The sequence below is a fragment of the Argopecten irradians genome, chromosome 8 (genome assembly GCF_041381155.1).
Source record: "Argopecten irradians isolate NY chromosome 8, Ai_NY, whole genome shotgun sequence".
In the NCBI taxonomy this organism is placed as follows: Eukaryota; Metazoa; Mollusca; class Bivalvia; order Pectinida; family Pectinidae; genus Argopecten; species Argopecten irradians.
This window is the reverse complement of record NC_091141.1, coordinates 28,937,443-28,963,623: the sequence shown is the minus strand read 5'-3', so window position 1 is coordinate 28,963,623 and position 26,181 is coordinate 28,937,443. Positions and strand designations below refer to the sequence as shown.

Here is a 26,181-nt window from a genome sequence, read left to right as displayed (position 1 = left end):
TCAGATACATCTTGCTCTTCCAGACCTTTTTTTGTTTTGGTTTTTGGTGTGCAAGACACAAATACAGAAGTTGGCAAATACGAGCAGTTACATGTATTTACATTCTGACTTATCAATACCGCTCTATATTGAACACAGTTACCTGGCATAGTTCTTATGACAATTCATTTTTGAGGAATGATAATTTAAATGCTTTCATATTCAATGTGAAAGATAATCAACTTCATGATATTCATGAACAAACATTAAAAGTTTCTTTAAAACAATTACAACATAATAAAATTGTTAACGATCGATGGCTCAAGATGAGGTTACAACACCAAACAATTTCAAATATATATATTACCCATGCGAGACGTTGATGAATAATTCATGAACATTCCTGAATAGTTAATGAGATATTCATGAATAAAGTTCATAAATATTCTTCAATTATTCATGAATATTTTCATGCAATTCATGAACTTAAAACTTCATGAATAATTTAGGAAAAAATACTGCATTAACATTAATGAGTACTTTCATTCACGAATTCATGAACGTTCATGATTCTTATTTATTCATGAAATCAGAACATTCATGAAAATTCATAAAAAGTTTATGAATATTTTAAGAATATTCATGACCTTTTTCATGACCTTCAACTCGCAGCAGTGTGCATAATAATTCATGATAATATTAATGAAAATTCATGTAGTGGAATGATTCATGAATATTCATGAACTTGAGTCATATTCATGAAGTTAAATTAATGCAAGTTGGAGTCAGCGGCATCTGAATTTCATTAACTCTACAGGGAGTCCAGAATTGAAATTTTCTATTAAACCAATGACAATTCTATTGGAATCAATTCAATATTTGATAAAACAAATTCTATTGACAATAGGTAAAATCCATATATTGATATATAACATCAGAAGAGTTAACATGAAATCATCAACAGTTTACTGTGTTCATTATATTTTCATATAATGAACACAGATAAGTGCTAACAAAATCTGTTTTCAGTGATACGAAGCAATGATACATTCCAAGTAACTTCAAATAAGCCTAGAGTTGTACAGCATGATAGTTTATATGGACAATTTTATTCAATAACATTTGACAATGCATAATCACTATAGCAATATCAGTGTGCAACAACATGTTGAAAAAGAACTGCAGATAAATCAAAACTTACTGAAAGTGTTCATCTGTGCTTTAAGAAATCCAGGAAGGGAATAATCCATTCACTAATGTGCCAAAACTTCCATTTTAAGGTGAATAATGTTTCCCCCTCCACACGCCAGCAGACACAGCAGCCATTTTAGATTGTGACTGTTTTGGCGGGAAATATATATAGAAGTCACCTGACTCATATGGTCATGTGACAAGTCATGTGATTTCAGTTGATATTCATTTAAATTCATCAAAATGAATGAAATAGCATGTCAAGAATCATTCATGGAGTTTTATGCATAAATGATATTCATTTAATTCTTCAAAAAGAAAGAACCATTTTCATTAATTTTGAAGAATTTTAAAGATGCTCCACCGCTGACAAATGGTAGTTTTTCACTATCAAAAACAGGAGCAGACGATTTAGTATTTTTCTTCAGTTACAAAAGTTACTTACTTTACACCATTACCACCATTGAAAAGTTTAAGCTTCTAATTTTACTTTAAGTTAAAAATATGAAAAAATAATTAATTGCATCCCGAAAAAATTCCGTGGCACTATATCCTATATGGAATGAAGTACAGATTGCGCATGCATCAAAGGTAAAATAAATTATTTCATATTATCTTTTGTGTTAATTAGACATATATATTCATGATTAAACAACAATTACTGTTCAAATGATGAGTATCATTTATGCTCTGTCGGCGGTGGAGCATCTTTAATGAATATCAGTCATGCATAAAACTTCGTGGATAATTCTTGACACATTGATCATGAACAATCATGAATATTTCATGGATTCATAAAATTTAAAGATTTCATGAGAGTCATTTGATGAATATTCGTGATTTTTTTTTCATGAACCACAATCTGCTAATATGCTTGAAAGTTCATGAATCAATTATGAATATTAATGATGTCATGAATACCATCTCGCAGGGGCAACAGTGAAGATCCATGTCTCTGTTTTGCCGTTTGGCGCAGTAACAGTCTCCTGGCGCGCGGTAAATAAGACGACAGCGGGAAACATCTTGCGCTATGAAAAATTAACGTTTTTGAATAGTTTAATAAAGTTGTTTATGTTAACAAGTTTTCCGTCTAATACACAATGTATGAAGTACGGATATACCGGGACAAGTTGGTGAAATACATGCACATACAAACAACCGTGAGGTATATTTCTGATAAAACTGCACTTGACTTTAGCGCATACAGTTCCACAAATATCCCCTAAGTAGAGCCTAACATTTTGTTTCAGCATCTTCCATGTACGGACAGTTACTACAAGTAGGTCATGATCAGCTCGCTAACAGTCAGGTGTATCAATGGACATTTGAAACCTTTCTAGACTAAATGCCCGACAATCAGAGAAAGCATTCGGACTTCTCTGGGTTTATCTAATGATAATTTGTTCGTAATAATTTCCCTACTGTTACCCCTTACACATAAGACATCTTCAACAACAAGTAACCAATCAATAAACGTTAATAGTTTTGGCCAACCAATCAAAGTGAACAGATTATTTATAAACCATGTGAAATCCCAACAACATGGCAGGCAAAGCGACCGATTATAATAGCTACCACCTGGAATGGTAGTTGCGCCACCTGGGATGGTAGTTGCGCCCTGCTATCTGCCGTCTATGTTTACGGTTTTTTAGCTCACCTGGCCCGAAGGGCCGGTGAGCTTATGTCATGGCGCGGCGTCCGCCCGTCCGTCCGTCCGCCCCTTCGTCCGCCCGTCAACATTTCCTTTCAATCGCTACTAGTCATAGAGTCCAGCATGGAATGTAACCAAATTTGGCCGGAAAGATCCTTGGGGGAAGGGGAACAGAGTTTGTATAAATTTTGGCTCTGACCTCCCGGGCCAGGAGGGGCGGGACCCAATAGGGGAAATATAGAGGTAAATCCTATAAATCGCTACTAGTCATAGAGTTATGAATGGAATGTAACCAAAATTGGCCAGACACATCCTTGGAGGAAGGGGAACAGAGTTTGTATAAATTTTGGCTCTGACCCCGAGGGGACAGTAGGGGCGGGGCCCAATAGGGGAAATAGAGGTAAATCCTTTAAATCACTACTTGTCATAGAGTTCTACATGGAATGTAACCAAATTTTGCCAGAAACATCCTTTGGGGAAAGGGAACTTTGTTCCTTCAGAAAAGAAACAATGAACCTGTAATTAGGACATTACTTGGCATTACAATAACCAGGTGAGCGATACAGGCCCTCTGGGCCTCTTGTTATGTGTATAGAACACTGACCGTATAAGTTACATGTGCACCCGAGTTCATTTATACCTAATATAAGCGAAGTAGTGCGATATGAATTGGAATGCTGGTGTCTATTATATTAGACTACCTCTTTGTCCGGTACGTGCCCATTATGCGATTGTATGTAAATCAGCTAGATTGTTATTGTTTGTTTGGAAACTATCATTACAGAATGATTCACAAATGCTTCTTGTATTTCATAATTGGTTATTTCTAAAATAAACAATCAAATTAATAAGCTATTGGTTGGTAGATAGTGATACTAAACTAGTTGAAGATGCGCCATAACAATAGAAACAAATGCTTCGTAAGACACTAATATAAATGATACACCATTATTTGTTATTCGCCTGTTTATCGTGTATAATATCGACGAGGTTCATAACAATTCTGAATAAGCAACGTATACGTATTCGGATGTGAGATGCTGTCGATCGATGCTACATTAATCAACGATACCATTACTTCTTACTAGTATCATAAACCAACTGTCTGGTTTTTTTCTATAAACGGTAAAGACTAGCTCTTAATGTGTCAACTATAGGTTTTCCTAACAGCTGTGCTCATTATATCATTATTATTGAATACAAATCAAATTGAATGGAATACTTGGCTTTGGTCTGCGCATTTTGTTAAAGACAAAATTGTTTGTAAGGATTGAATTCCCCGTCTTCATCATTATTCCAGATCAAAAAGCATTGAAAAGATGTGGCGTGTCAAGCCAATGTAACATACAAATAGAAGAAGTAAAACGTATTGATAACGTCTTTTGTTTGTAGTTTGTATCATTAAGTGTTTACAGACTTAGCAAACAATAAGTGTATCATAACAAAGAACTCGTAAAACAAATTCTGCGAATAGAAGTCAATTCACGTCTCGTCAACAATACAAAGACTCCATGGATCAACTTTCCATAATTTATAATATTCTTTAATGATTTAATTATCGTTTCTTGCTTCTTCAAGCTAACCGATAATAAGTGGTTATGCCATATATCTCGCTCTGTATCAGTGGTACATGTTTTAAATGATATTCTTTCAAATTAAAGACCGATCATACTCAAACATAGCCCGGTCATGCTCAAATAAGACTACATTTGTGATGTTTGATGAAGTTTATTCTATTTTGACTGTGCTACAGAAAGTCCATTTTTGTACAAATTATGTGCAAATATATCGAAACAAAATTTATGACAGCCGAATTATGATTTCATCTCAATAAAAGCTGTTTCTGCCGAATTATCTAATATGCTTAATTGAGTTATTAATTACTTCATAATTGGTAATACCTCTATTCGTAATTCAATTGTATCAAAAATATACTTATTCAAATTTGAAATATCTGAGAAATATTTTTGAAACGTATTTCTTTTATACTAATGAGTACAAAATTCAGTTTGTAAACACAATCGCTAATTGTACTAGCTGGATTGAAATCTAATAAATTTGTCCCTTTTATTGACGGTGGTTGATTTTCAACACCATGATATTAAACGATATCGCGGAATATCAGTGGAGACCAATTCACGATTCACAGGATAAATAGGGACTTCTGTCGTGTATCAGCGACTAATTTCCTTCAGATACTTTTCATATTTGTGCTTTTTGTAACAAATATCAATTAAACGTATTTTGTCTTTAAAATGATTAATAAATTACCAGCTTATAAAACGACTTTGCTATACATACACCGTTTCTGCGGAAGAAAAATATATATAAACAGGATTTCGTAAGGTTTGTGTTTCACTTGAATAAAATCATTTTGTATCATTAAGATGACTATTGCCATCTCCGAACATGGACATTTCTGCCCGATTTCAGATTTAGTCTTACAGTTGTATAAATAACAATATGTTTAATGATGCAATTAGCTAATTTGTTCGATGGTGCATCTAGTCGTTCAAATGCATTCGTGCAAAATGGTATTTAAAAAATCAGCGGATTAGTCGCTGTCATTCGGAAGGGAAGCTTTGAAATGCTACAACTTTCAAAATCTTACCGAACCACTATGGTGGGTCGAAGTGACAGACGACATGGGTTGAATAAAAAATGCGAGCATTTCAGGAAGCTGATGTTCAACATACTTATCCAAGGTTTTGTCCTTTAGAGTAATCATTATTTGGGTGTATATTTCACATGATATTTAAACAAGATCAATTAATTGTTTCTTTAATTAAAACCGTGTCATTCACAAATTCCTCTTCCACTGTTCGAATGTTTCTACACTCAGAATCGTAAACAAGTTACAAACCAAACGCCTTTATCACATTTTTTACAATATTATATACTTAATTACAGTCAATATACAGTTTAACACTGACATCAAATATGATTATACACAGTGAGTTATGCACTCTATTTTGTTTACAATCCTTGTACATTATATAGATCACACCCCGTATTGTAGGTCTACGTGTAGAATTACAGTGGACTTTGAACGTCTACGTCTTTTGAATGTTTTAAATGTTTCTTTAAATCATCATTGTATCATTCACAAATCTCTCTGCCATTGTCGATTGTCTGCACACTAAGAACCATCCCATGTGATCGTAGATTATAATCATTTGAAAAAGTAATAAAATCAAGCTATCAAATCGTTGTTAAATGAATATACCTTGTATTCCGCGAAAACTTTAAAGTTAGTATTGATATTAGAACAAATGTTTAATTAGGTCACTGTAACTCATTTCTGTCAATTATCAATTGCTTTTTGGACTGAAATTTACAAACCCGTAATTTGTAAACAAGACATGCCAAAACTACATGTACCATTTCTATTAATGTATTTGATTCATCTAGCAATGAGAACATCAGTTTTACCCTTTGACCTATGAAAATACCATGAAACAGACAAAATTGACTATCAGCACATGTGTCCTGATCCCTTCAATGATAAATATGGTGTTGTTTATACCTTTGACACGATATATGTGCAATAAATGTCGATTAAAACCATTTGCCTGTGTACGATATTGACTCACTATATTAAAGGATATTACTTCTAGTTTCATAAGACAAGCAAATATACATAATTTAACCGATTTCATTAAATTCAGCTCTATCGACTAAACAGACATGCAAGGAGATTATTAAAATGTTCCATTGATCAAGTTGAACATTATTGAAATAGAGTGTATTTCCGTTCGGATTGTCATACAGTTATTAATGTGTCACACTACTATACGTAACTAGCAGCAAAACGTCAAGTTTGATTCGACCCATCTTCACATGTCAAGGCAAGATAATCCATTACACTGGATCATCGACGCATGTCGGTATCGCTTGGTAATCGAAGGTGGATTCGACCCCGATATTGTTAGTACCATGTAGTTGTAGATTTAGTTGAAATTAAGGTATATGTTCATTGTTTCTACACTAAAAATCGTAAACAGGCGTTTGCTTATAAACTGGTTAGTGCTGAAAGGATTAAATTTGTTTGTCAAAACGTATGACCGTTTATTAAAGCGCAAATTTATATATAGTACAATGCATGATTTTGAATGGGCGGTGTGTAAGAAACTAAACCCTATTACTGCATGAAATCTTCATTTTATTCCCTAACTAAGGAAAGTTTATTAGTATTTTACAATTTATTGAATCAATTTATTACAGTATCGGCGTTAAAGACTCTTATGTATGTCAGTGAAATCTTCAATTACAATTAGTATACTATACATTTGTAACACTTACCTCAGATTCGAAACTGATTATCCACAGTGATTTATACCGCTCAATGTTGTTTACACTCCTTGTGTCTATACAGTTTTATACCCGAGTGCACACATATTTATATGTGACGAAGCACAGTGGAATTTGAACGCCTTTGTCTCTTAAATTAAGTTATGCATGTTTTAATTGTGTATATGCAACTTGGGTTACGCGACCATTATTTAGGTGTATATAAAACATGACAGATTGCCTAATCGTTTCTTTTAATTATAACCATGTCCTTCATAAATCTCTCTGCCATAGTCGATTGTTTCTACACTCAGAATCATAAACAAGTGTTATATTTTAAACTGTCTAGTGTTGGGAAGATAAGGCTATACATGTTTCTAAACAGAAGATTTTATATGTCCAAATAAAACTTTCTGGTGTGTGTGTGGGGGGGGGGAGCCATTGACTAAAATTTTCAAGAGGGAAATGCCGATTTGATTATCTCCCCAGTCAGAAACAGACTTAAGAGAATTTCAAAATTACTTAACATGTATTCACCAACCCACACATTAAACATTTGAAATTGATGCACTCTGAATATCCAATCAGCAGGCTCACAAGCAGTCACCAGTCTGTAATGCCCAAAAGGGGGTTTCTATAAATACATATTTTGGTTTGATTCTGCGATCGCTATGATGTACTGATAATTTGGACTCATAAGTTCTACCCTATAAGCATTGCATTTAAACAGTTAGAAAGTAATTAATAGATAAAAAATGTTAAATTTACTGGTCTTTTAAAGTTACTTACATTCTGAAAGCCGTCAAAAATGATAACCCCCGCCAGCGAAAGATCTATCATATCAATATGTTTTCCTATACAATAGGTAACTTATTGCTTTAAATATGGAAAATTCAGAAAATGCTTAGCTGACAGACGATACCAATCATTGAATATGACCTAGCTAATTTATCCCCGTCACGCAACCTATGTGATCCTTTCCTTGTCTTAACCAGGACATGTCAGGATCCACATGCAATGATTTATATCAATGGCAAGCTACCAAAACATTGTGAAATTAAAGTTTTCAGGAAAACAATCTAATTTGGGATTATATATTTTCACTTCTTTCAAACGGACTTTTCTCTTCCTACCGTCAGCCTCTGGCGACACACCACAGTCTGTAAAAATGCTGGTTGATCTGTTCCTGCTTTGCGCTGAGCATGTGTGGGACGACTGGTTTTCCCATTGTCAGTATCGATGTCTCTGGCGACATGCTTTAATAAGACAGCAATGTAAAAGGGTAGGCGTTCCAATATTATAATGAGATACAACACGAATATACTGCAGCCTTTGAAAACATACACACTTTTATACACCGCAACATTGTGCACACACGTGAGGCCATCTTTGATTGACCTTCGCTTTTATTTGGACGTTAAACCAAATAAATCATACGAAACCAAATCATCTAAAGTGAAATTAAAAATGAATTAACGATTGAAACAATTTTATTAGGCCACGAATGTAGAAATGTATCTAATGCGAAAGTAAACTGGTTGTTCCGTTGCTTTTTGCTGCTGCCCTATCACAGCCTATGATCCTTCCTTGTATCGAACCTGTGAAGTATCATATATTTGTTAGTCAAAAACGTAAGCATTTTCAGTCCATTTGATGTTTTGTTATATCCATTCCTGTATACTACCATGATTATATCCACTACCGAGAGTAGACAGCCAATCGCGACAGAGGAAACACAGACACACATGTACATGTAGGGCAAAACCTAAAGAATGAATTAAGTAAAGAGCCACACAAAGGTCACAGTATAGGTACACATACACATTGGGAAACCAGCTTAACTTGCTACGGTGTAGCTTGCCCTGTCCATATATTTACACAAATAAAGGCATAACGAATTTTTTTATTACAGTCTTAGTTTATAACCTTTTGGCTAAAAATCCTCCTCGGACGTGGTTTTACGGCGGAAGTTGGAAATCACAATGATTTTCATATAAATTATTTTATATATGCATATATATGTTGTAGTAAAACACGTAGTGAAACAAGTCTCATGCTAATACCTCATTTGTATTATGGGTAACTAGCTTGTGATCTCGTGAGTGTGTGTTTACTTCCAAATATAGTGATGTATATAGTTTGCTAGCCATTTTTTTTCGGAAAAAAATGATTAATTTGAAAATATTTAGACTCCAAAATGTTGTTAATATTGCATGCATATCATTTTGACTTGCACATATAGGTACTGTTTTACTAAAAATTAGGGGCTGAAATGAGTTATAAAACTGCCATTTCCACAAAATGATATAATGCGAATTGACCAATTCAATCGGTCTAACCGTCTATTCTAGGATCAGCGAAGATCGGCTACTCCCGGCTAAATTCGTAGAATTCTAAATTAAAATTTATTTGCATTGGGTTTCAGAACAGATATAAACAAAGAAAATAAAACCTCCATCAAAAGGCCTAATTTTATACTAAATACCAGGTCAGAGAAATCTTTATATTAGGAAGTAAACATTTGTGATCCATATTTCGGCCATTGACATGAACTAGGTATAAGCACATGACTTTACTATGTTTTACGACAAAGAACGCGCGTTTTATACTAGGGGAAAATCCCCCTTTCATTTCCAACATTTGAAATTGCTAAGAAATAAAGTCCTATCCTACCGTTTTAGAGTCCGATCCTGCCTTTTTAGAGTCCTGTCCTGCCGTTTTAGAGTCGGATCCTGCCTTTTTAAAGTCCGATCCTGCCTTTTTAGAGTCCGATCCTGCCGAAATAAAGTCCGGTCCTGCCTTTTTAGAGTCCCATCCTAAGTCCTGCCTTTTTTAAAGTCCGATCCGGCCTTTTTAAAAGTCCGATCCTGCCTTATTAGAGTCCGATCCTACCTTTTTAAAGTCCGATCCTGCCTTTTTAAAGTCTGATCCTGCCTTATAAGAGTCCGATCCTGCCGAAATAAAGTCCAATCCCTGCCTTATTAGAGTCCGATCCTGCCTTTTTAGAGTCCGATCCGGCCTTTTTAAAGTCCGATCCTGCCTTATTAGAGTCCGATCCGGCCTTTTTAAAGTCCGATCCTGCCTTTTTAATGTCCGATCCTGCCTTATAAGAGTCCGATCCTGCCTTTTAAGAGGCCGATCCTGCCTTATAAGAGTTCGATCCTGCCGAAATAAAGTCCGATCCTGCCTTATCAGAGTCCGATCCGGCCTTTTTAAAGTCGATCGTGCCTTATTAGAATCCGATCCTGCCTTATAAAAGTGCGATCCTGCCTTTTTAAAATACAGGTATAACTAAACTTATTTAAGATTTGTTTGACAATAAATAGTTTTGTTTCATTTGAAATGTTATTTATTTTTCTTAATGGAGAAATGCACAAAAGCACATGTTGTGAGCAAGGATCATTAACGAACAAATATTATATTGTTTTAATCATGTTTTTCTAATATAAGGGAATAGGAACGAATATGAAATATTTTATTCCATTAGTAATTACTCAAAAAAAACAAAAAAAACGAAAAAGCTCTTTAATACCGCAAAAAGAACAAAATGTAAATGTAAATTTCCTTCGATTATACTTGTAACGTACGGGGCGGGGGTACTTACCAAAATCTATTTGGGTCCCTGTTATGAATCTATACTACAGTAGCCAATATATCAGATAAGCTATGTTACAACAAGTGTAACACTACTTGATGCTCTATATAAAACACAAAAAAACGCTATATCACAGAGTACCTCTTTGAACTACATTATACTATGTGAAGGGCGACAACCCCTATAAACGACTACATGTACCTAGCTAGTGGTCGTGAATTGATGTCCCGAGTACCTCGCGACCTAAAGTCGATGCGTGTGTACCAACCAACATATATATATGAGCTGTGAATAATCTCGATAGCTATAATCCAACTACAGGCCACATCGCTCAATATGACACTGATCAAGGCCTGACTTATCCAGCCACCTCTATTATTTTATCATCTTCCAGTGCCAATACCTACTGCCTTGTCGATGTTAACAGCTCGACGTTCAGGACCAGGGCCTGGAAACGAAAATATCTGTAGAATGAAGAAACATTGACTGTATTCTTTGTTAATTGTTACATGTGTTGATTATTGGAATTGAATGTATATGATTCAATTCAGTTATTTTTTTTTTTTCGGATGAAATGGCTACTTGTGTTGAATGCCTAGAAGTTTTTTTTTTTGTGTGTGTATATATTAATATTACACATGTACACTGTATATACATATGTATACTTATTTGTTTTGGAGTTATGTCTATACTGGATGGAAGGGAAGATTAATTTTTTTTCCCCACCTTTGATAATAAAATCAGATATTTTTATGTCTAGTCTGTGAAAGTATACATATATCCTCATAAATAGCAGTCCTATATAATTTCCTATAAGGGATGAAATTTACTTTGTACATCCACAATCTTCATTATATGCATTCTACATGTACTGCTAATTTCCATCAGCTATATATATATATATAATTTTTTTTCTCTAAAGCATTTAGTGCTAGTAATTGCAGCTAACTAATATATATATTTGTTTATGTATATTACTTTACATTCATTATCTCAGTTATTTGTACAAAGTTAGTTAATATGGGTCATGCAAAGTAAAGTTAATTTGATGTTATATATTATATGGATCATATCTAAAAGCATAATATAATTAAATGTATATTTTACATGTTGGGATAATATGTGACCCATAAAAAAATAGGTTGGAGGCTATTCATGTTTTGATATTTTTTTTCTAATTATTGTTGCGTACTATATGTCTATGGTACATGTGCAGTATTTACGTGTGAGTGGATATGAATCGAATGGAAATTAGGATTGTACAAGCCAAATGCTTGGTGTAGCATTTGTCTTATTTTTTTGAGGGGGGAGGAATGTAGCGGGAATGGATTTTTAGTGTTAGGAATCATAGTTTACAACGTCTGGTTGGGTTATTTATGAGCCACTTGTTATTCCTTAGTTGAAATCTCATGGCCTATATTGGTTGTGGGATTGATACTTCGGCATAGTTTGCAATAGTATTCTTCGGTAGCTGCTCATGTTGATATTTTCTTGTCTTTTTACCGGATGTAGACGCGTATCTCCTTCCGTTTGTACTGTATAGCCATTGGCCGATAATTTGGATTACGTAATTTCATTGGTTAATATTTTCTTTAGCATTAGGCCAGGATCGAGTATTTCGTAGTGTTGTGCACGAGACTTTTGCCGTATTCTACTCGGGGTATAAATTGATGTGTAACGTGATAATTCGTCAGTCTATAGAAGCCCTTGGCTGGTAGGCTCACTTCCTATTTCTTTCTAGTCCCCTCTAACGTTAGGAGTCGGGCGGTGACTGTGGGTAGGTTTATTAGGTGCTAAATGTTACAGTATTGCTAAGATGTTAGCTGTAGGTTTATACTGTAGGTGTAGGTATTAGTATCTGTATATTCTACGGTCCCTTGAGTTATATATTTGTACCGTACTTAAGTTATGGGGAAACGTGTGGAAGTTGAGAGAATCAGTATATGTACATTGTGATATGTTTTACCTTCGCAATCCACGTGTTGTTAATAAATATATCGTTAAGTTTACCTCTGCTTTGACTTTTACTTCATGGTACACGAAGCTGGTTTCTTAGGTGACCTTTGACCTTGTACTCAACGGGCATATAGGGACGGAACCGCGAGTGATTCCATAGAACCTGGGTTACTCAAGGTTTGTGACATATTAAAGGACACGACAAATCGAACCGTTACATCTATATCAGATGTAAATTTTGTGTATTTGTCACTATATGACCCAATAATTACATCGTTCGTAAAGATACGGGAATAAAATAAGACAGATAATTATATTGAGATCTGATGTAGGTGTCTCAGTGTATATTGTAGAATAATTGTAATGGCATATTTAACTTACTACATCTGTACGTATCGTTGACATTGATATTATATAGAAAATGAACACAGCTGCTAGAGGAAACTTTTATAATATACATTGTCACCTTAATACATATAATATTTACTGACGATTAATGCTGCTACGTCACAGCTATGTTGTCCATTATTATTTTGTGAAAACACAATAGTAACAAAAGTAATTGTATGCATATATAATTTATTTTGTAACATAAGATATTGACTGATACAATTATTTATATTTATAATTTGAACATTGAAAGATCCATGCCATGATTACAAAAATGTCAAAAGACATTAAAATATCATAACATGCACAACAAAAGCAAGCTAAATTGGTATGTACAGTGTACCTCCCTGGCATTAAATACCGTATTCAAGGTTATGTGACTTCGGTTATGTAAATCTGGATGAATAAAGAAAATGATACATATCAACAGCTTGGCTTACATTAATTATTGATGGCGGCGGATGTCTGTTATACTACAGTAATACGGTCATAGTCCCATGCAGTGAAAAACTTATAACGAAATCATAATAAAATAACGCATTAAAAGGTATACTGTAAAACTAACTTTTATTCGTGTGTAATTTACTCTAACAAATTTGCAATCCAAGTTTTATATCCGTGAATTAATATCTACATCTTCTATATTGATATGAATAGTCTTTAAAGTGATAAATTCGCGAATAATTATCTTCGCGTACTTGTTTTGTAATGGAAATCGGGAAATTGACCGTATAGGTCCCTAAAATGTATTACATATCAGCTAATGTTTTGCCATTTTTGACTATAACAAAACAGTACGATTTTTAAAAGCCTTTAAAACTTTCTGAACTTGTAAAAACATGCATATTTTTAGCACGTTTATTGCATGTGTATTTCAGCCGTGGTTCCATTGACATGGTATATCTTTATGAATTTATATTATGATATGTTTGATTTATTAATCAACAAGTGTATGACAGCTTTGATAAAAATCCGATTGTATACATACCCAAATGCAAGCATGTAACGGTACCGATCACACACTTGGCCCACATACAATTATAATATATACTTATATGTACTTTTCAAAAGGCCACCACAGCTATCAATGTACAATCATACAAAGCTGTGTGACAGCTTTAATAATGATAACGGAATTTAAACCTACCCGAATAGAGTCGTGCACTGAACAAATAATTGCCATACTTAAAAGGCCGCGGCGATCGGTGTACTGTTATGTAGATAAGTGTAAACTCGCCAGTAAACAGTAGACGTGGAGGTTAATAAAGTGAACCTAGAGGATTAATAATTGGAGAATACCCAGTGTCATATCTGAGGTAAGTGGAAATTTGTTTTTGTATAGGTTGGGTCAAGAAATTATAGATCGAAACATTGAACTTATGATACATTTAAAACTGGAAATACACATATAATCATAATATTGACTACCAGGAAGTAAAACTCAGTTCACATATGTACTGTGTACGTGATCTACAAATCTGGATTTATTAATAGACATGTGTCATTAACCATTATATACCATAAAGAACATTAAACAGACACACATCAGTATCACAATACAGTATACTGTAATACATTACAAATAAATAAATAAAATTTAGGCGCGGTAAACATATTGGTTATACTCAATCGCGATTATTCAGCATCGTATCTGAATGGAATTAAACTATTTTAATTAAGTAAACGCCTTGACGATTGGAACATAATGCATCGTATACATTAACGTTATAATAACTGTACAAAACTTGTTAACACACAACTTAGGTAACCAGGAAATCAATTAGACTCGGTAAACATACGCGTGTACAGGTATCTGACCTACAAACGTATTTCAATAGACATGATAAACCATTCGATGTCTTAAAGATCAATCTTAAACTACAATTTACTCGATTTAGTTTTATAACTTACCCTTATTTGTCATGGGACTTTAGCGTGGTTCGATAAACAAGTGTCGTAACCAATGCGACACTTTTTAGGACAGGGCCGGTAAACAATGATGTGTAATTGATATTCAATTTGCAACAAAATGAAATAATTTATAAAACTACATTAACTAGATAAAATATAGGCAAATCAAGACAAGCAAGCAAATTTATTTTAGACGAATTTTTTATGATACGAACATTAGGTGTTTCACTTTTGAAAGACAGTAAAAAGAAGTATTAATACCATAATGATATTTGATTTGTATATCATTTCAGTAGCAAATAAATACGGACCCTTATTGACATTCACAACCATCAATATATATAAATAAAAATATCAAATAGTAATAACGATTCATTGATATGACATTTGTAGAAAAAAAACATATAAATAACTATAGAATTACGCATTTAGCATCTTATCTGATTTCAGTAAACAACTAACTACTTTAGTTTGTACTATATATAGACATTAGTACAGATTGATGTAATAATCTTTCCATGACAAAACAATAAAATCAATGGTTTAGGTTACAGTTCGGTGTTTGTTCCTATGTTCCATCCAAACTCTCTCTCTGTAGGGAAAAGCCAACTAAATGAAAACATAGACCTTCGTAATGGCCCCTGTTTACAGAAATGTGGTCCAAGAATGAAACTTTCACCCGGCCATTGATTGGTTGGTTAATTATAATGAAATGTTTTCGGACAGGTAATTATGTTTAAGAAACATTAATATGAAATTTGAAATCCAGATTGAAATTAAGGTTCAAAATACCAATTTTGATAATGATACAGTTTACATGAGTTTAATCAGAAATTTAATATGCGTACAGATTTTCTTGCATATCAAGACGTAATCAATGTAATTAAAAAAACTTTCTCTTCAGATGAAATTTCCAATTGGATTTTAAATTACCCCATCATCCCGCAAAACTTAGAAATATTTGTTAAGCACAAACAAGGAACAAGTGATTTGTATAAGGTACTTTGCCAGAATACTACTGTTGCTACAGGAAGAAAAAAAATGCGATGATTTTTTTTGGTTTTGACAATCAAAAATGGAGACAAAAATACATTATTCCTTTTATCAGTACCAGAAGCACGAAATCGCAGTGGCTTAAACCGTTTATATATAACCGTCGAATATGATTTAACAAAGAAAGTAAAAAAAACAAAAAATAATAACGCATCATTGTTACCGTTTTCCAATCTGACGAAACGTCTCCCTTACTATCTACTCAGAATCAGAAAACGGCTGTATGGCTTTAATTTTTAATAACTTGTTATTTGAAAATTTGTGGTATCACAAATAATTATGTAATACAATCAAAGGTGCTTTAAATTTGTGTGAATAGCTGGTAAATTTTAACATCAATTATCAATTTATCATATGTATATTTCGTATAAATTTGACATTCTTTAGGCTTGATTATATTCTTGATTATATTTAATCTACATGTATATTGTTTGTGAAATTTGAGATCAAAACTCAAATTATGTGTGATAATTGTGTATATGTTCTACCAATTTACTTCGATACCTTTTATGAAAGATTCTATTTTCCATTTTATTTCGTAATATCATTAATGTCACGGCCATCCTAATTGCTTATAAAGGACACTGACAACGGCCTTATTGGTCAATCATATTTCTATAATTTTAATGTTTGTAGATGTGTTTAACCATGCTATATTTTATTGTTAATCAGTTAGGTCTCAGAAGTTTCCGTGCTTTAGTGATCTAAACTGTATCCATTTGATGCTTTCATCTTTGACACCCTTGAGTATGCAGAAACCTTACATTAATACGCCGCTATATTGGCTCTGTTAGAAAACTGTATTTGATTCATATTTTCTCTTTTGTAATCACAGATTCAAACAAAACAATCATGTCTAAAATCCGAGCACAAGTGTCTACTGGAATCCGCTGTCAAAGTCACTCGTCAGAAGATGCCATGTTCATCTGTGTTAACGTCGGATGCAATGAAAAGCCTGTCTGTAAACGATGCATTACAAAGTCTGGTGATCATTTCGGACATGAAATGGATTTATTGGACGACCATGTTGAAATATTTAAGAATAGAATAAGAGATGCTAAGTCGGATACAAGGGATACTGTCCTTGATCCTTTACGGACAGAGGCCAAGAAAGTTGAAGAAGATCTAAAGGGATTCGATCAATTTACAGCCACTTTGAACAAACACATCGAGGACAGAGGCGAGAAAATCATCAATACGACCAAACAGTTGGTTATCGATTTCAAGCAAAAATGCAGCCAAATAAGAAAATCAACTCGCCAGGGTTTGGAACAATACCGCAGAGGACTTCTGGCAAGGATAACCGAGGTCGAGGCTGACCTGACTGCACTTGAGAGGTGTCTGTCAGATAACTGCAACGCGGACATTGTAAATGTAGCTAAAACAGGATTATCGAAGCAGTATGAAGACGTCGAATACCAAGCTAACATCCAGGAGGTGTCATTCAAAGCAAGTGAGAAGGCTCTAAATGATCTGGAAAGTCTTCTCGGGACTCTTCAAATCGAGAAGAGAGAAGGTAATAGGTATGTATCATTTTACAAGTACAATGTATTTAATTTGTTGAATTATGTTAAAATCTCTGTAATGAGATTTTAGGTTATCTGACCCGAAGGTATGGGTGACCTATAGTCTTCATGTTCCGTCCGTCGACTTCTTTTTTAATAACCGAAAGGAATGGGATTGTGACATTTCGACTGTATGATGCAAAGAGGATGGGCTACCAAGTTTTTTTTATATAAATGACCTTGACTTTCATACAAGTTTACAATAATCAAAAGGCTAAGATCTTTCAACGACTTCTTGTCAATAAAAGAGAAATTTGCAAACCTGAAATTGGATTTGTCGCATGTTGGTTTACGTTAATTCACAAATTTATCAGGAGCTCACAGCGTCAAGTAAAACGACCGTTTAGAATCATGTACCTCATGTTTATCTTTATATATTTAAGGTTGAAACATTTAGATTTTGAAATAAATTTCTTATATTGATAGAATGTTAACATCAAAATACATCCATACAAATGTACACAGGTGGTTCAAGTGAAAATGTACATATATGACAAATGCATACATTTCTGTATATGTTTACATCTTGTATGCAATTGCACAAACTATCCAAAAAAGTTACTTATTAATAAATTGTCTTATATAAAGTGATCTGCTAGAAATTTGTTTCTAAAATATGTAGAGTGTTACAGAAATAAATTTATTTAACAATAAGTTTCTTATATATTTGATTACATCAGCCTCCACTTTGAATGTTTAATGTAAGACATTTACACGGTGTATGTTAAGAATGAATATGCTATGATTATCTCTATTCCTATTGTAGAAAGATAATCACGTGATGTTCGATATATAAAGATATAGACTCGTTGTGTCAAAATTGCGCTTATGAATGTTGCACAAGTGGTACCGTCATCTGACCATTGGTCTCCTACAATTAGCACGTACATCAGATAATCATTTTGACATTTATTAAAGAAACATATTTATCTAATATAAAATATAAGGACCTTTTGATTCGGTCCATATGCTGTTGTACCGTCCTGGTATAATCTACAATAATGACGTCTTGCTACACCAGCCTACATAATTCGATTTTACCAAAGCACCATAAATGTTTAACTCAAACAGAGGTATATATGTTACGTTAAAATCACCTTAATTATTATAAAGTTAATACACTTATACACTTAATAATTACAATAATATTGCTTAATTAGAAACATTTTGATAATAAATGGCATAAAAGTTTAGTATATATAAAGTATATCCATGATGTGTTCATGACAGATCAAGCAGAGATGCCTCTTCATTGTATCTAACATCAATTTATCAAGGTTACCATGACAAACATATTGCAAATCTACTATTAATAGTCACTTGAACGCAATGTCATTTTGGAGAGATAATATATGGTATGATAATGTAGCAATTATTTCTGCGAATGTAGCAAAATAAATTTCCCTCGACCCGTTAAACAATATAAAGCTTATATTTGTTTCAATTAGCTAATAGTCGTTCTATTATCACAAAATACTATTGTAATACAAATGTATTCTGTTAACCCCTAAGCTTACATCGACATCAAAATATTCTCAAATGTTTATAGCAAATCGATAGACAGAAATTTCATTCCATCCATATATAAAATACAACGCACATTACTTTTTAAATGTTTAATTCTTTATTTGGATAACAAATCGTTCAAATTCGTTCGAAGTTGGTAATTATATACGTAAAATTCGGACAAAAGGCTAAATATAAAGATGCACAGGCTAATCAACAATAACGGTAGTGTCTGATGTTGTGCTGATGGAATTTAATAATTAAGACGTATTATGTATTATTCTAGGATCAGAGCATTGGGAACTAAAGTACAGATGTCACAGGCAGAAGCAAGGGCTCCAGCTAGAAGGTGAGCAACACATATGTAACAGTTCCATAAAGTTTGTAAGCCAACAATAAGAACAGATATAATTACAAGTAAACGTATAATATTGCATACATTCTCTACAAATGTATTAAGATGTATGAGATGTATGTGAAAATATCCAGGTTATTTTCTCCTCAAACATAAACATATTGGTTTGATGAAACTTGATACCTCGAACTGCTATATCTCGATCATTACTATGGCCGAGACATTCTTTGTATCGTTTTACACATAGCCATGTCCCCATAAATATATAGTTAAATACAAAGTTTACCTAGAACACTGGATTTTATCAAGAATAAACTGTAGGGAATTCTTTATATCTTCATACAGAGAACAATGAACAATACTTTTATGCTAGTGATATGTCTAGAATATCGTAGAATATTTAAATCACCATTAAGCAATATTTGTATGTATTACCACAGTGTGGTAATGACACCGGAACAGCTTTGAACAGAGCTAAGATTGTCGCTTTTATCTGCATTTTTAAAAGTTTTTGGATAGTGATGTTTGGTACATGTGTTTCCGAATATATCAGCCACACAATGATATATAAATGGGTGTCGCATAACAGTTGACATATGTTAACATGTACCACATCATGAGAGGTACCGACGTAAATCGCCTGTCGTTAGAACAGATGCTAGAAAAGAACATCGCCCATAGATACATGATTTAGTACCACATTACTCTATTATGATATATAAGGGTAGATTTACAAGAAAAAACCCTTTTCAGCCCCATCTATTAATGTTATGGGAGCAATGTAAAATCTCGGTGGTGTACGGCTCATAGGTGATATTTTGATTGGCGGGTGTACGGTTCATAGCAAGCGAGGTGTACGACATATAGTGACCTCGGTATTGGTAATTATCATAAATATAATGAATGAGGTGTAAAGTTATATAGATCATGTTTGTTTGATGATTATACATATATTTTTCAGTCAGATGACATATAACGTCAGTTAATTTAGAACAAATTTCCCGACAATACGTACATTTGTATTTAGATACGTCTCCATCTGGATGTCTTAACTTTGCATGTACATTTGTATTTATGTCACATAAAATTGTAATAGGCTGGATCTTTTTCACGAGATTTGCATGATATGTATCTTTTAAAAGTTGCTAATGAGGTGATGATCTAGTCGCTTCACCAAGGTCATTCCACATACATGCAGAGAAGAATGTATAAAAGAAGATGTATTTAGAAAAAAGTCTGTGAAAAGGAAATTTATAATTGCTGTCTGTTCTTAAAGGCCAATACCTATTTTTCAATTTGTAAAATTGGAATGTAAAACGAGATTGATAGTCGCAAAAGTTATTAACTAACTGTTGATACTACACTTATTATCATCTTCTGAAAATTTTGATTAAAATGAATAAAATGATAATTTTCATAACGCGTGTCGTCATATGTTTCCTGCCGTTGTCCTAATTACTGCATGGTAAATGGATATTATTGCGCAAGTTGGCAAAACATCGAAATTAATCTCCACACTTATCATATATCACGCAGGGGATTTTGCATATGTTTGGTGTTGCTACTTCATTTTAGGGCTTCGATATGTAGTTTCTTATATTATTTATGTTTCTAAGAAACCTTTAAATTTTGCTAAGGAAATGTATACGTATTGAGCCTCATAGTTATAAGTATCAGCGACTTTTGGAGGAAGACGTGAATAGAGAAAATTTGGTGCTAAATTATCCTCGATTTTGTTGACTTAACTGTAAGTTTTCTACATTTGCGTCTCTTAGAAAGTGTCACCAGGCCCTTTTTGGGTGACCAAGTGGTTACGATATTCCAACATATTAGGCCACGAAGAAAATATGGCTGTAGGGTTACCCGACCGAACCTATTTTTTTTCCCACTTTTCTACGAAAAAAAGTCGGGATTTCGACCTCAGACTCCGGTTCCTGTCATTATTTTAGAGTGAAAGACATTAAAAAAATCCTTCCGACATTTGTTTTGCCAATGTAACCCTAAACAGACTTTTTCTTTTTTTGGCCTTCCGCAAGCTCTCTACCTCTGGGATGCGGGTTCGGATCCCATGAGGGGCAATTGCCAGGTACTGACGGCTGGTCGATGTTTTTTTCTCCTGGTAATCCAGCACTCCTCCACCGACAAACCTGGCACGTCCTTAAATCGCCCTGGCTGTTCATAGGACATTAAACTAATAAAATCAAAACCAAACATTTCCGAAAATAATGCTGCATCAGTTACATATGAAAAAAACAGTAATAATTATTCCGGCTTCACCTTGAGGTTTTTCTTAGCATTTTGTTTATAATTTTTAAAATTTTCTGTTCCATGTGCAGTAAACTGCAAATAACTAAATACTTTAATCCTTATTCACATTCAGTATCGCTATCGCTTCATCATCCTCACAACTGCCATATATATCATCATCATTCTATGATTTTCATCATCATCATCATCATCATCATCATCATCATCATTATCTTTATTTCTAACCTTGACAATGGATCAGATATCAAAAAAATATATTTCTTAGTATTCAAACGCATTATCATCTCGACAAATTCGTGAATATTTAATATAATTAGACCTACAAACGATAACCTAATTTGTGAGTGGGAACGAAATTAGTGGGTTTTGTACGTGTCTTTATGTTGCAATGCACTGATTATGAGAAACAAACAAACCATAATTGTATGCATGATTGTAAACTGTTAGTAACACTAATAATGTAATAATGATACATAGTATGCATTATTTTTAGTCTTATATGGTTATCCTTTTAGTTTTCGTCATTTAATCACTGAAAAGGTGAATAATATTAACTATAGGCCGTACCACTCCCTTTTTATAATGTAACTATGTACCGTACAGCTATCTCGAGATAAACATTTGCTATGAGCCGTACACTTCCTTCGCTATTTGCCGTACAACATTGCGATTTGGACGAACCTTTTTGACATAAATGAAAGGGGCTGAGAAGTATTTTTCTTGTGTATCTACCCTTATATATCATAATAAAGTAATGTAGTACTATGCTATTTTTATGGTCGATGATAAGTTCTTTTCCAGCATCTTTTCTAAGGACAGGTGATTTACGTCTGACCTCCCTTGTTGTGGTGGCATGTTTATATCTGTCAAGTTTTTTTTTTGCGACTTCTCTCGAGAACCATTTATATATCATTGTGTGGCTGATATATTCGGAAACACTTGTACTAAACGTCAGTATCCAAAAGTATCTCAAAATGCAGATAAAAGCAACATTCTTATTTCATCCAAATCCTGATTTTCTCACTCTCGCTTCAGGGGGGTACCTAGCGCCGGTGACATTAACAGACGATGATTATGGTCGTCATATTTCATGAATCGTCTCAAAGGTCTGATCAAGAGGTTGATAAAATCCTTAATACTGATAAAGAATACGTCTTAAATAAATTAAAATATATTCTACATAATTGAAATACAAATAATCTTTAAGATTTCAAGAATCAAGACAACATTACATTCATAGAATGTAAGTTAATGTTCTTGTAATAATGGTTTCTAAAACAAAGTTGCCATTTAAGATCAATGTTGAAATGAAAATGTCCAACTTCACACCAGTTGACACTACTTAACAACAGTAAATATTATATGCTTTGTGTGTGGACAACTTACCAAATGCTGAAATATTGTACCAAGTTGTTCATGTGGAAGGAAGAAGAATTGTTGATGAGATACTAGTTGTTAACCAACTTTCTAATACACTGTAACAGTTACGATTGTTCAAGCTAAACCTATTTATAACTGAGCTTACATAAAAATGTGTGTCTTTTCAGGCTTTGTCCTATACAAAAGCTCTTTGGAAAATACAAACATGCAAAATGATCTACGGAGTCAGCAAAATTTATCACTGAAAGAATATCAGTTAACTTAATGATGACAATGAAATTGGCTCCTAATTAAAGGCGTTTTTTGAAAGTTAATGTGTCGGTATTGTCAGATCTATAATAAATCATTATCATGACCGTTCGTTCGCAAACATTTAAATTGACATCTTTAAATCACTGGAATTAATTCATCTTGATCTATAAAAAAAACATGTTTACAATTTTTTTACCACTGTAACCTAGACTTCATATATTGTTATTATGTAATGGAAATCGGCTTTACGTGTATAACAATTATTGAATAAACTGTATTTTGGTCAATCGGCTTATTCTGTCTGGCGAAAAAGAAATATAGATAATATTACGTTTATTATCATTGCAGAAGAATGCCACAGCGGGGATACACGGCCACAGGTAGGCTTATTATGATAATGAAACACATGTTTGGTTTTACATTTCTTTAATGGTGGAAATCCTATTGAAATCAATATATAAGAGGTGTTTACAAACTTAAAGAAAGAAGATCACTGTTACATTGATTTAATTTGCTTTATTGTTGTACGTTAATCGAAAACTGTCTTTGGATAAGAAAGTAATTAAATATAAAAAACTTGAAAAAAGTGAACAGTCCTCTATAATTGTAATAAGACTATTATGTCGGATTCAGTTATCTCGCAATAAATTCATATTGATGCTTCCTTTATGTCCTAATGTCGATTTGCTATGTTCGTAACATGTTGCTATGCAAATGTAGATATTGTAATTTCCAGTTTCCATGTTAATCATGGTTAACATATTGTACCCAATATGACCATATATCGATACGTATACACAAACATATGTTAACTGAAAAAGATGATTTGGTTGGGTTGTGAGTAAGTAAACGATAATGGAATATGTATAATATCCAAATACATATCTGACACGATAGTTGATAATTCTATCAAACAATATAAACTTTGATACCATTGGTGCCTTAACCAACATCATATAGAAAAAAAATCTGGAAAATTCACCATTGCTCACAATTAATATAATTTCAATTTAAACCATGTTCATGTGTAAGTGAGGACTACCCGTTTGAAAATGTGGATTGTTTATTCAGAAAAAAATAAAATTGACACAAATCTTCTTTACAGCCACCAGCTAGTTGCCAGGTGAGTTTTATGTTGAATGTTATGAACGAGATCAAGAATGTCAATTAGTAGATTAAAGAAAATATATCTAAATGGGGATACATTTTCAATTACATAATATCGCAGACATCACCAGTATTTTTTTATTAATTTGATTGATCTAAATTAAACAATTATCTTACCTAGTAAATCAATTGCTTTAAGAATACTCAAGTGGATATATACCTCCTGTTCTGATGCAGTTAGGAGCTATGTTTATCATTACTTTATATTGTATATTTGTATTTTCGAAAAGACGTGCGGACAAACCAGGTGTGAATGTGTGAGTATTGTTTCTTTCTTTTCCTTTAAACTTTAAGTAAGACATTAAGTGGTTGATACTTATTCCCCGTCTTATTTTAGAGTAGTATGGTGACTATGTGATACCACATCTGATTTATTGTTGCTTTTAAGTTTAAATTATCAAAAATCGCTATTTTGTTTTATACATTGCGTGTTCAATGATCTTCCAGACAATTTGTCAATTTGTCAAATGAATCACATTGTTGGACGTCTTACGATTTCAATCAGAGCGTTTTCTTTAGTACACATGTCCTCACATGAGCACGTGACCATTGCGATTGACTATATTAGGACTTAGTCGGCAACTATGTCCTGAACACCCGCTTTTGTATTCATATCGTGGTCGTAGTCAAAACGCCCAGCTGTGATGACGATTGACATAGAAATGGAAATCTATCAGCACAGCCTGTTGTTTTTCGCTATATCCATTTGGTGTTTTTTTTAATGTCATATCGAATTTTAAACGAAGAAAAATCGATAAAACAATGAAAAACAAATGCATGTGCTCCGTGTTAGAGAGTTCAGCGACACCGCAGAAGCGTATTTAGTGTGGTGTCATCGGAATGTGTCAATTCTTACATTATATACCAATGTATAACAACGTATAACTTGCAGGAATATACCATTGAGCAACGAAAGGAAATGCAATATTAACTCACACACGAGTCAGAAAAGTAAAATTTTCCTATTGTAGTAATGCAACTGTGATTGTCATGTTCTATGACGGAAAATGTTTTTTTACGATTTTACAATTTGATGCATATTCGTATATATGTGTTGTTTAATGAAATACCTATTTTATGTTGTTTTTTATCACATCAGTAATATGTATCCCACTATGATAAATTTATCAGGTCAACGGTCTTAATTCAGAACAGATTATAATGACTTAAATCATTTAATAATGATTTCACACTACACCTGCTTATGACATTGTAATCTTATATATCAAATCGACTTTGATACCATGTGTAAGACATTTGAACCCGCAAATAGTGATTTCAAATATTAAAGTTTGCTTTTTGAGATGGAGAGCATCAAGTTGCCATGCGCATATTCTAATTGCAATATTTGATATTTTTTTAAGTTTGATTTCAATTGATAACCACAAATGCATTTATATATTGTTGATTTATTTAACTCTTTATTTAATACAAATTCGTGATATTCATGTAACGCCTTTTTAGTATTAAGGAATTTATTCATTTTTTTACCTAATTATATAACCTGCATTACAGCTGGTACATTATATTATTATTCATATCCGTATATATAATAATTAAAAGGGAGGTTCTGAAAATTGATATTCAAGCTGTTGACAGAACGTTTCTGAACATTATAGAATTTTTTGTGAGGAGAGCTAACGCGTTAAGTATGAATGTAAACCTAAACTGT

At 33.2% G+C, this 26,181-nt stretch overlaps 2 protein-coding genes across 2 annotated transcripts in view; both read left to right on the top strand.

The window, feature by feature from the left end:
* The window catches only part of LOC138329825 (tropomyosin-like), a 1,360,115-nt gene that overhangs the window by 1,325,146 nt on the left and 8,788 nt on the right, over positions 1 to 26,181 (top strand). Inside the window, exons 10-11 of the mRNA XM_069277118.1 lie at positions 24,448 to 24,465; positions 24,740 to 24,766. Of these exons, the coding sequence (XP_069133219.1) occupies positions 24,448 to 24,465; positions 24,740 to 24,766 (45 nt within the window). The remainder of the gene's footprint in view (positions 1 to 24,447; positions 24,466 to 24,739; positions 24,767 to 26,181) is intronic.
* Positions 14,229 to 24,119, top strand: LOC138328835 (uncharacterized). Its single transcript, XM_069275563.1, has 5 exons — positions 14,229 to 14,368; positions 16,852 to 17,539; positions 19,374 to 19,436; positions 23,691 to 23,722; positions 24,079 to 24,119. Exons 2-5 carry the CDS (start codon positions 16,869 to 16,871, stop codon positions 24,117 to 24,119), a joined length of 807 nt encoding a protein of 268 aa, XP_069131664.1. The 5' UTR covers positions 14,229 to 14,368; positions 16,852 to 16,868.

Excerpts from the sequence above, each read along its gene's own strand:
- LOC138328835 (XM_069275563.1), top strand. The coding sequence starts at position 16,869 with ATGTCTAAAATCCGAGCACAAGTGTCTACTGGAATCCGCTGTCAAAGT. Across the intron at positions 17,540-19,373 it reads GAGAAGAGAGAAGGTAATAG|GATCAGAGCATTGGGAACTA; the intron begins GTATGTATCATT and ends GTATTATTCTAG. Across the intron at positions 23,723-24,078 it reads GCGGGGATACACGGCCACAG|TTTCCATGTTAATCATGGTT; the intron begins GTAGGCTTATTA and ends TGTAATTTCCAG.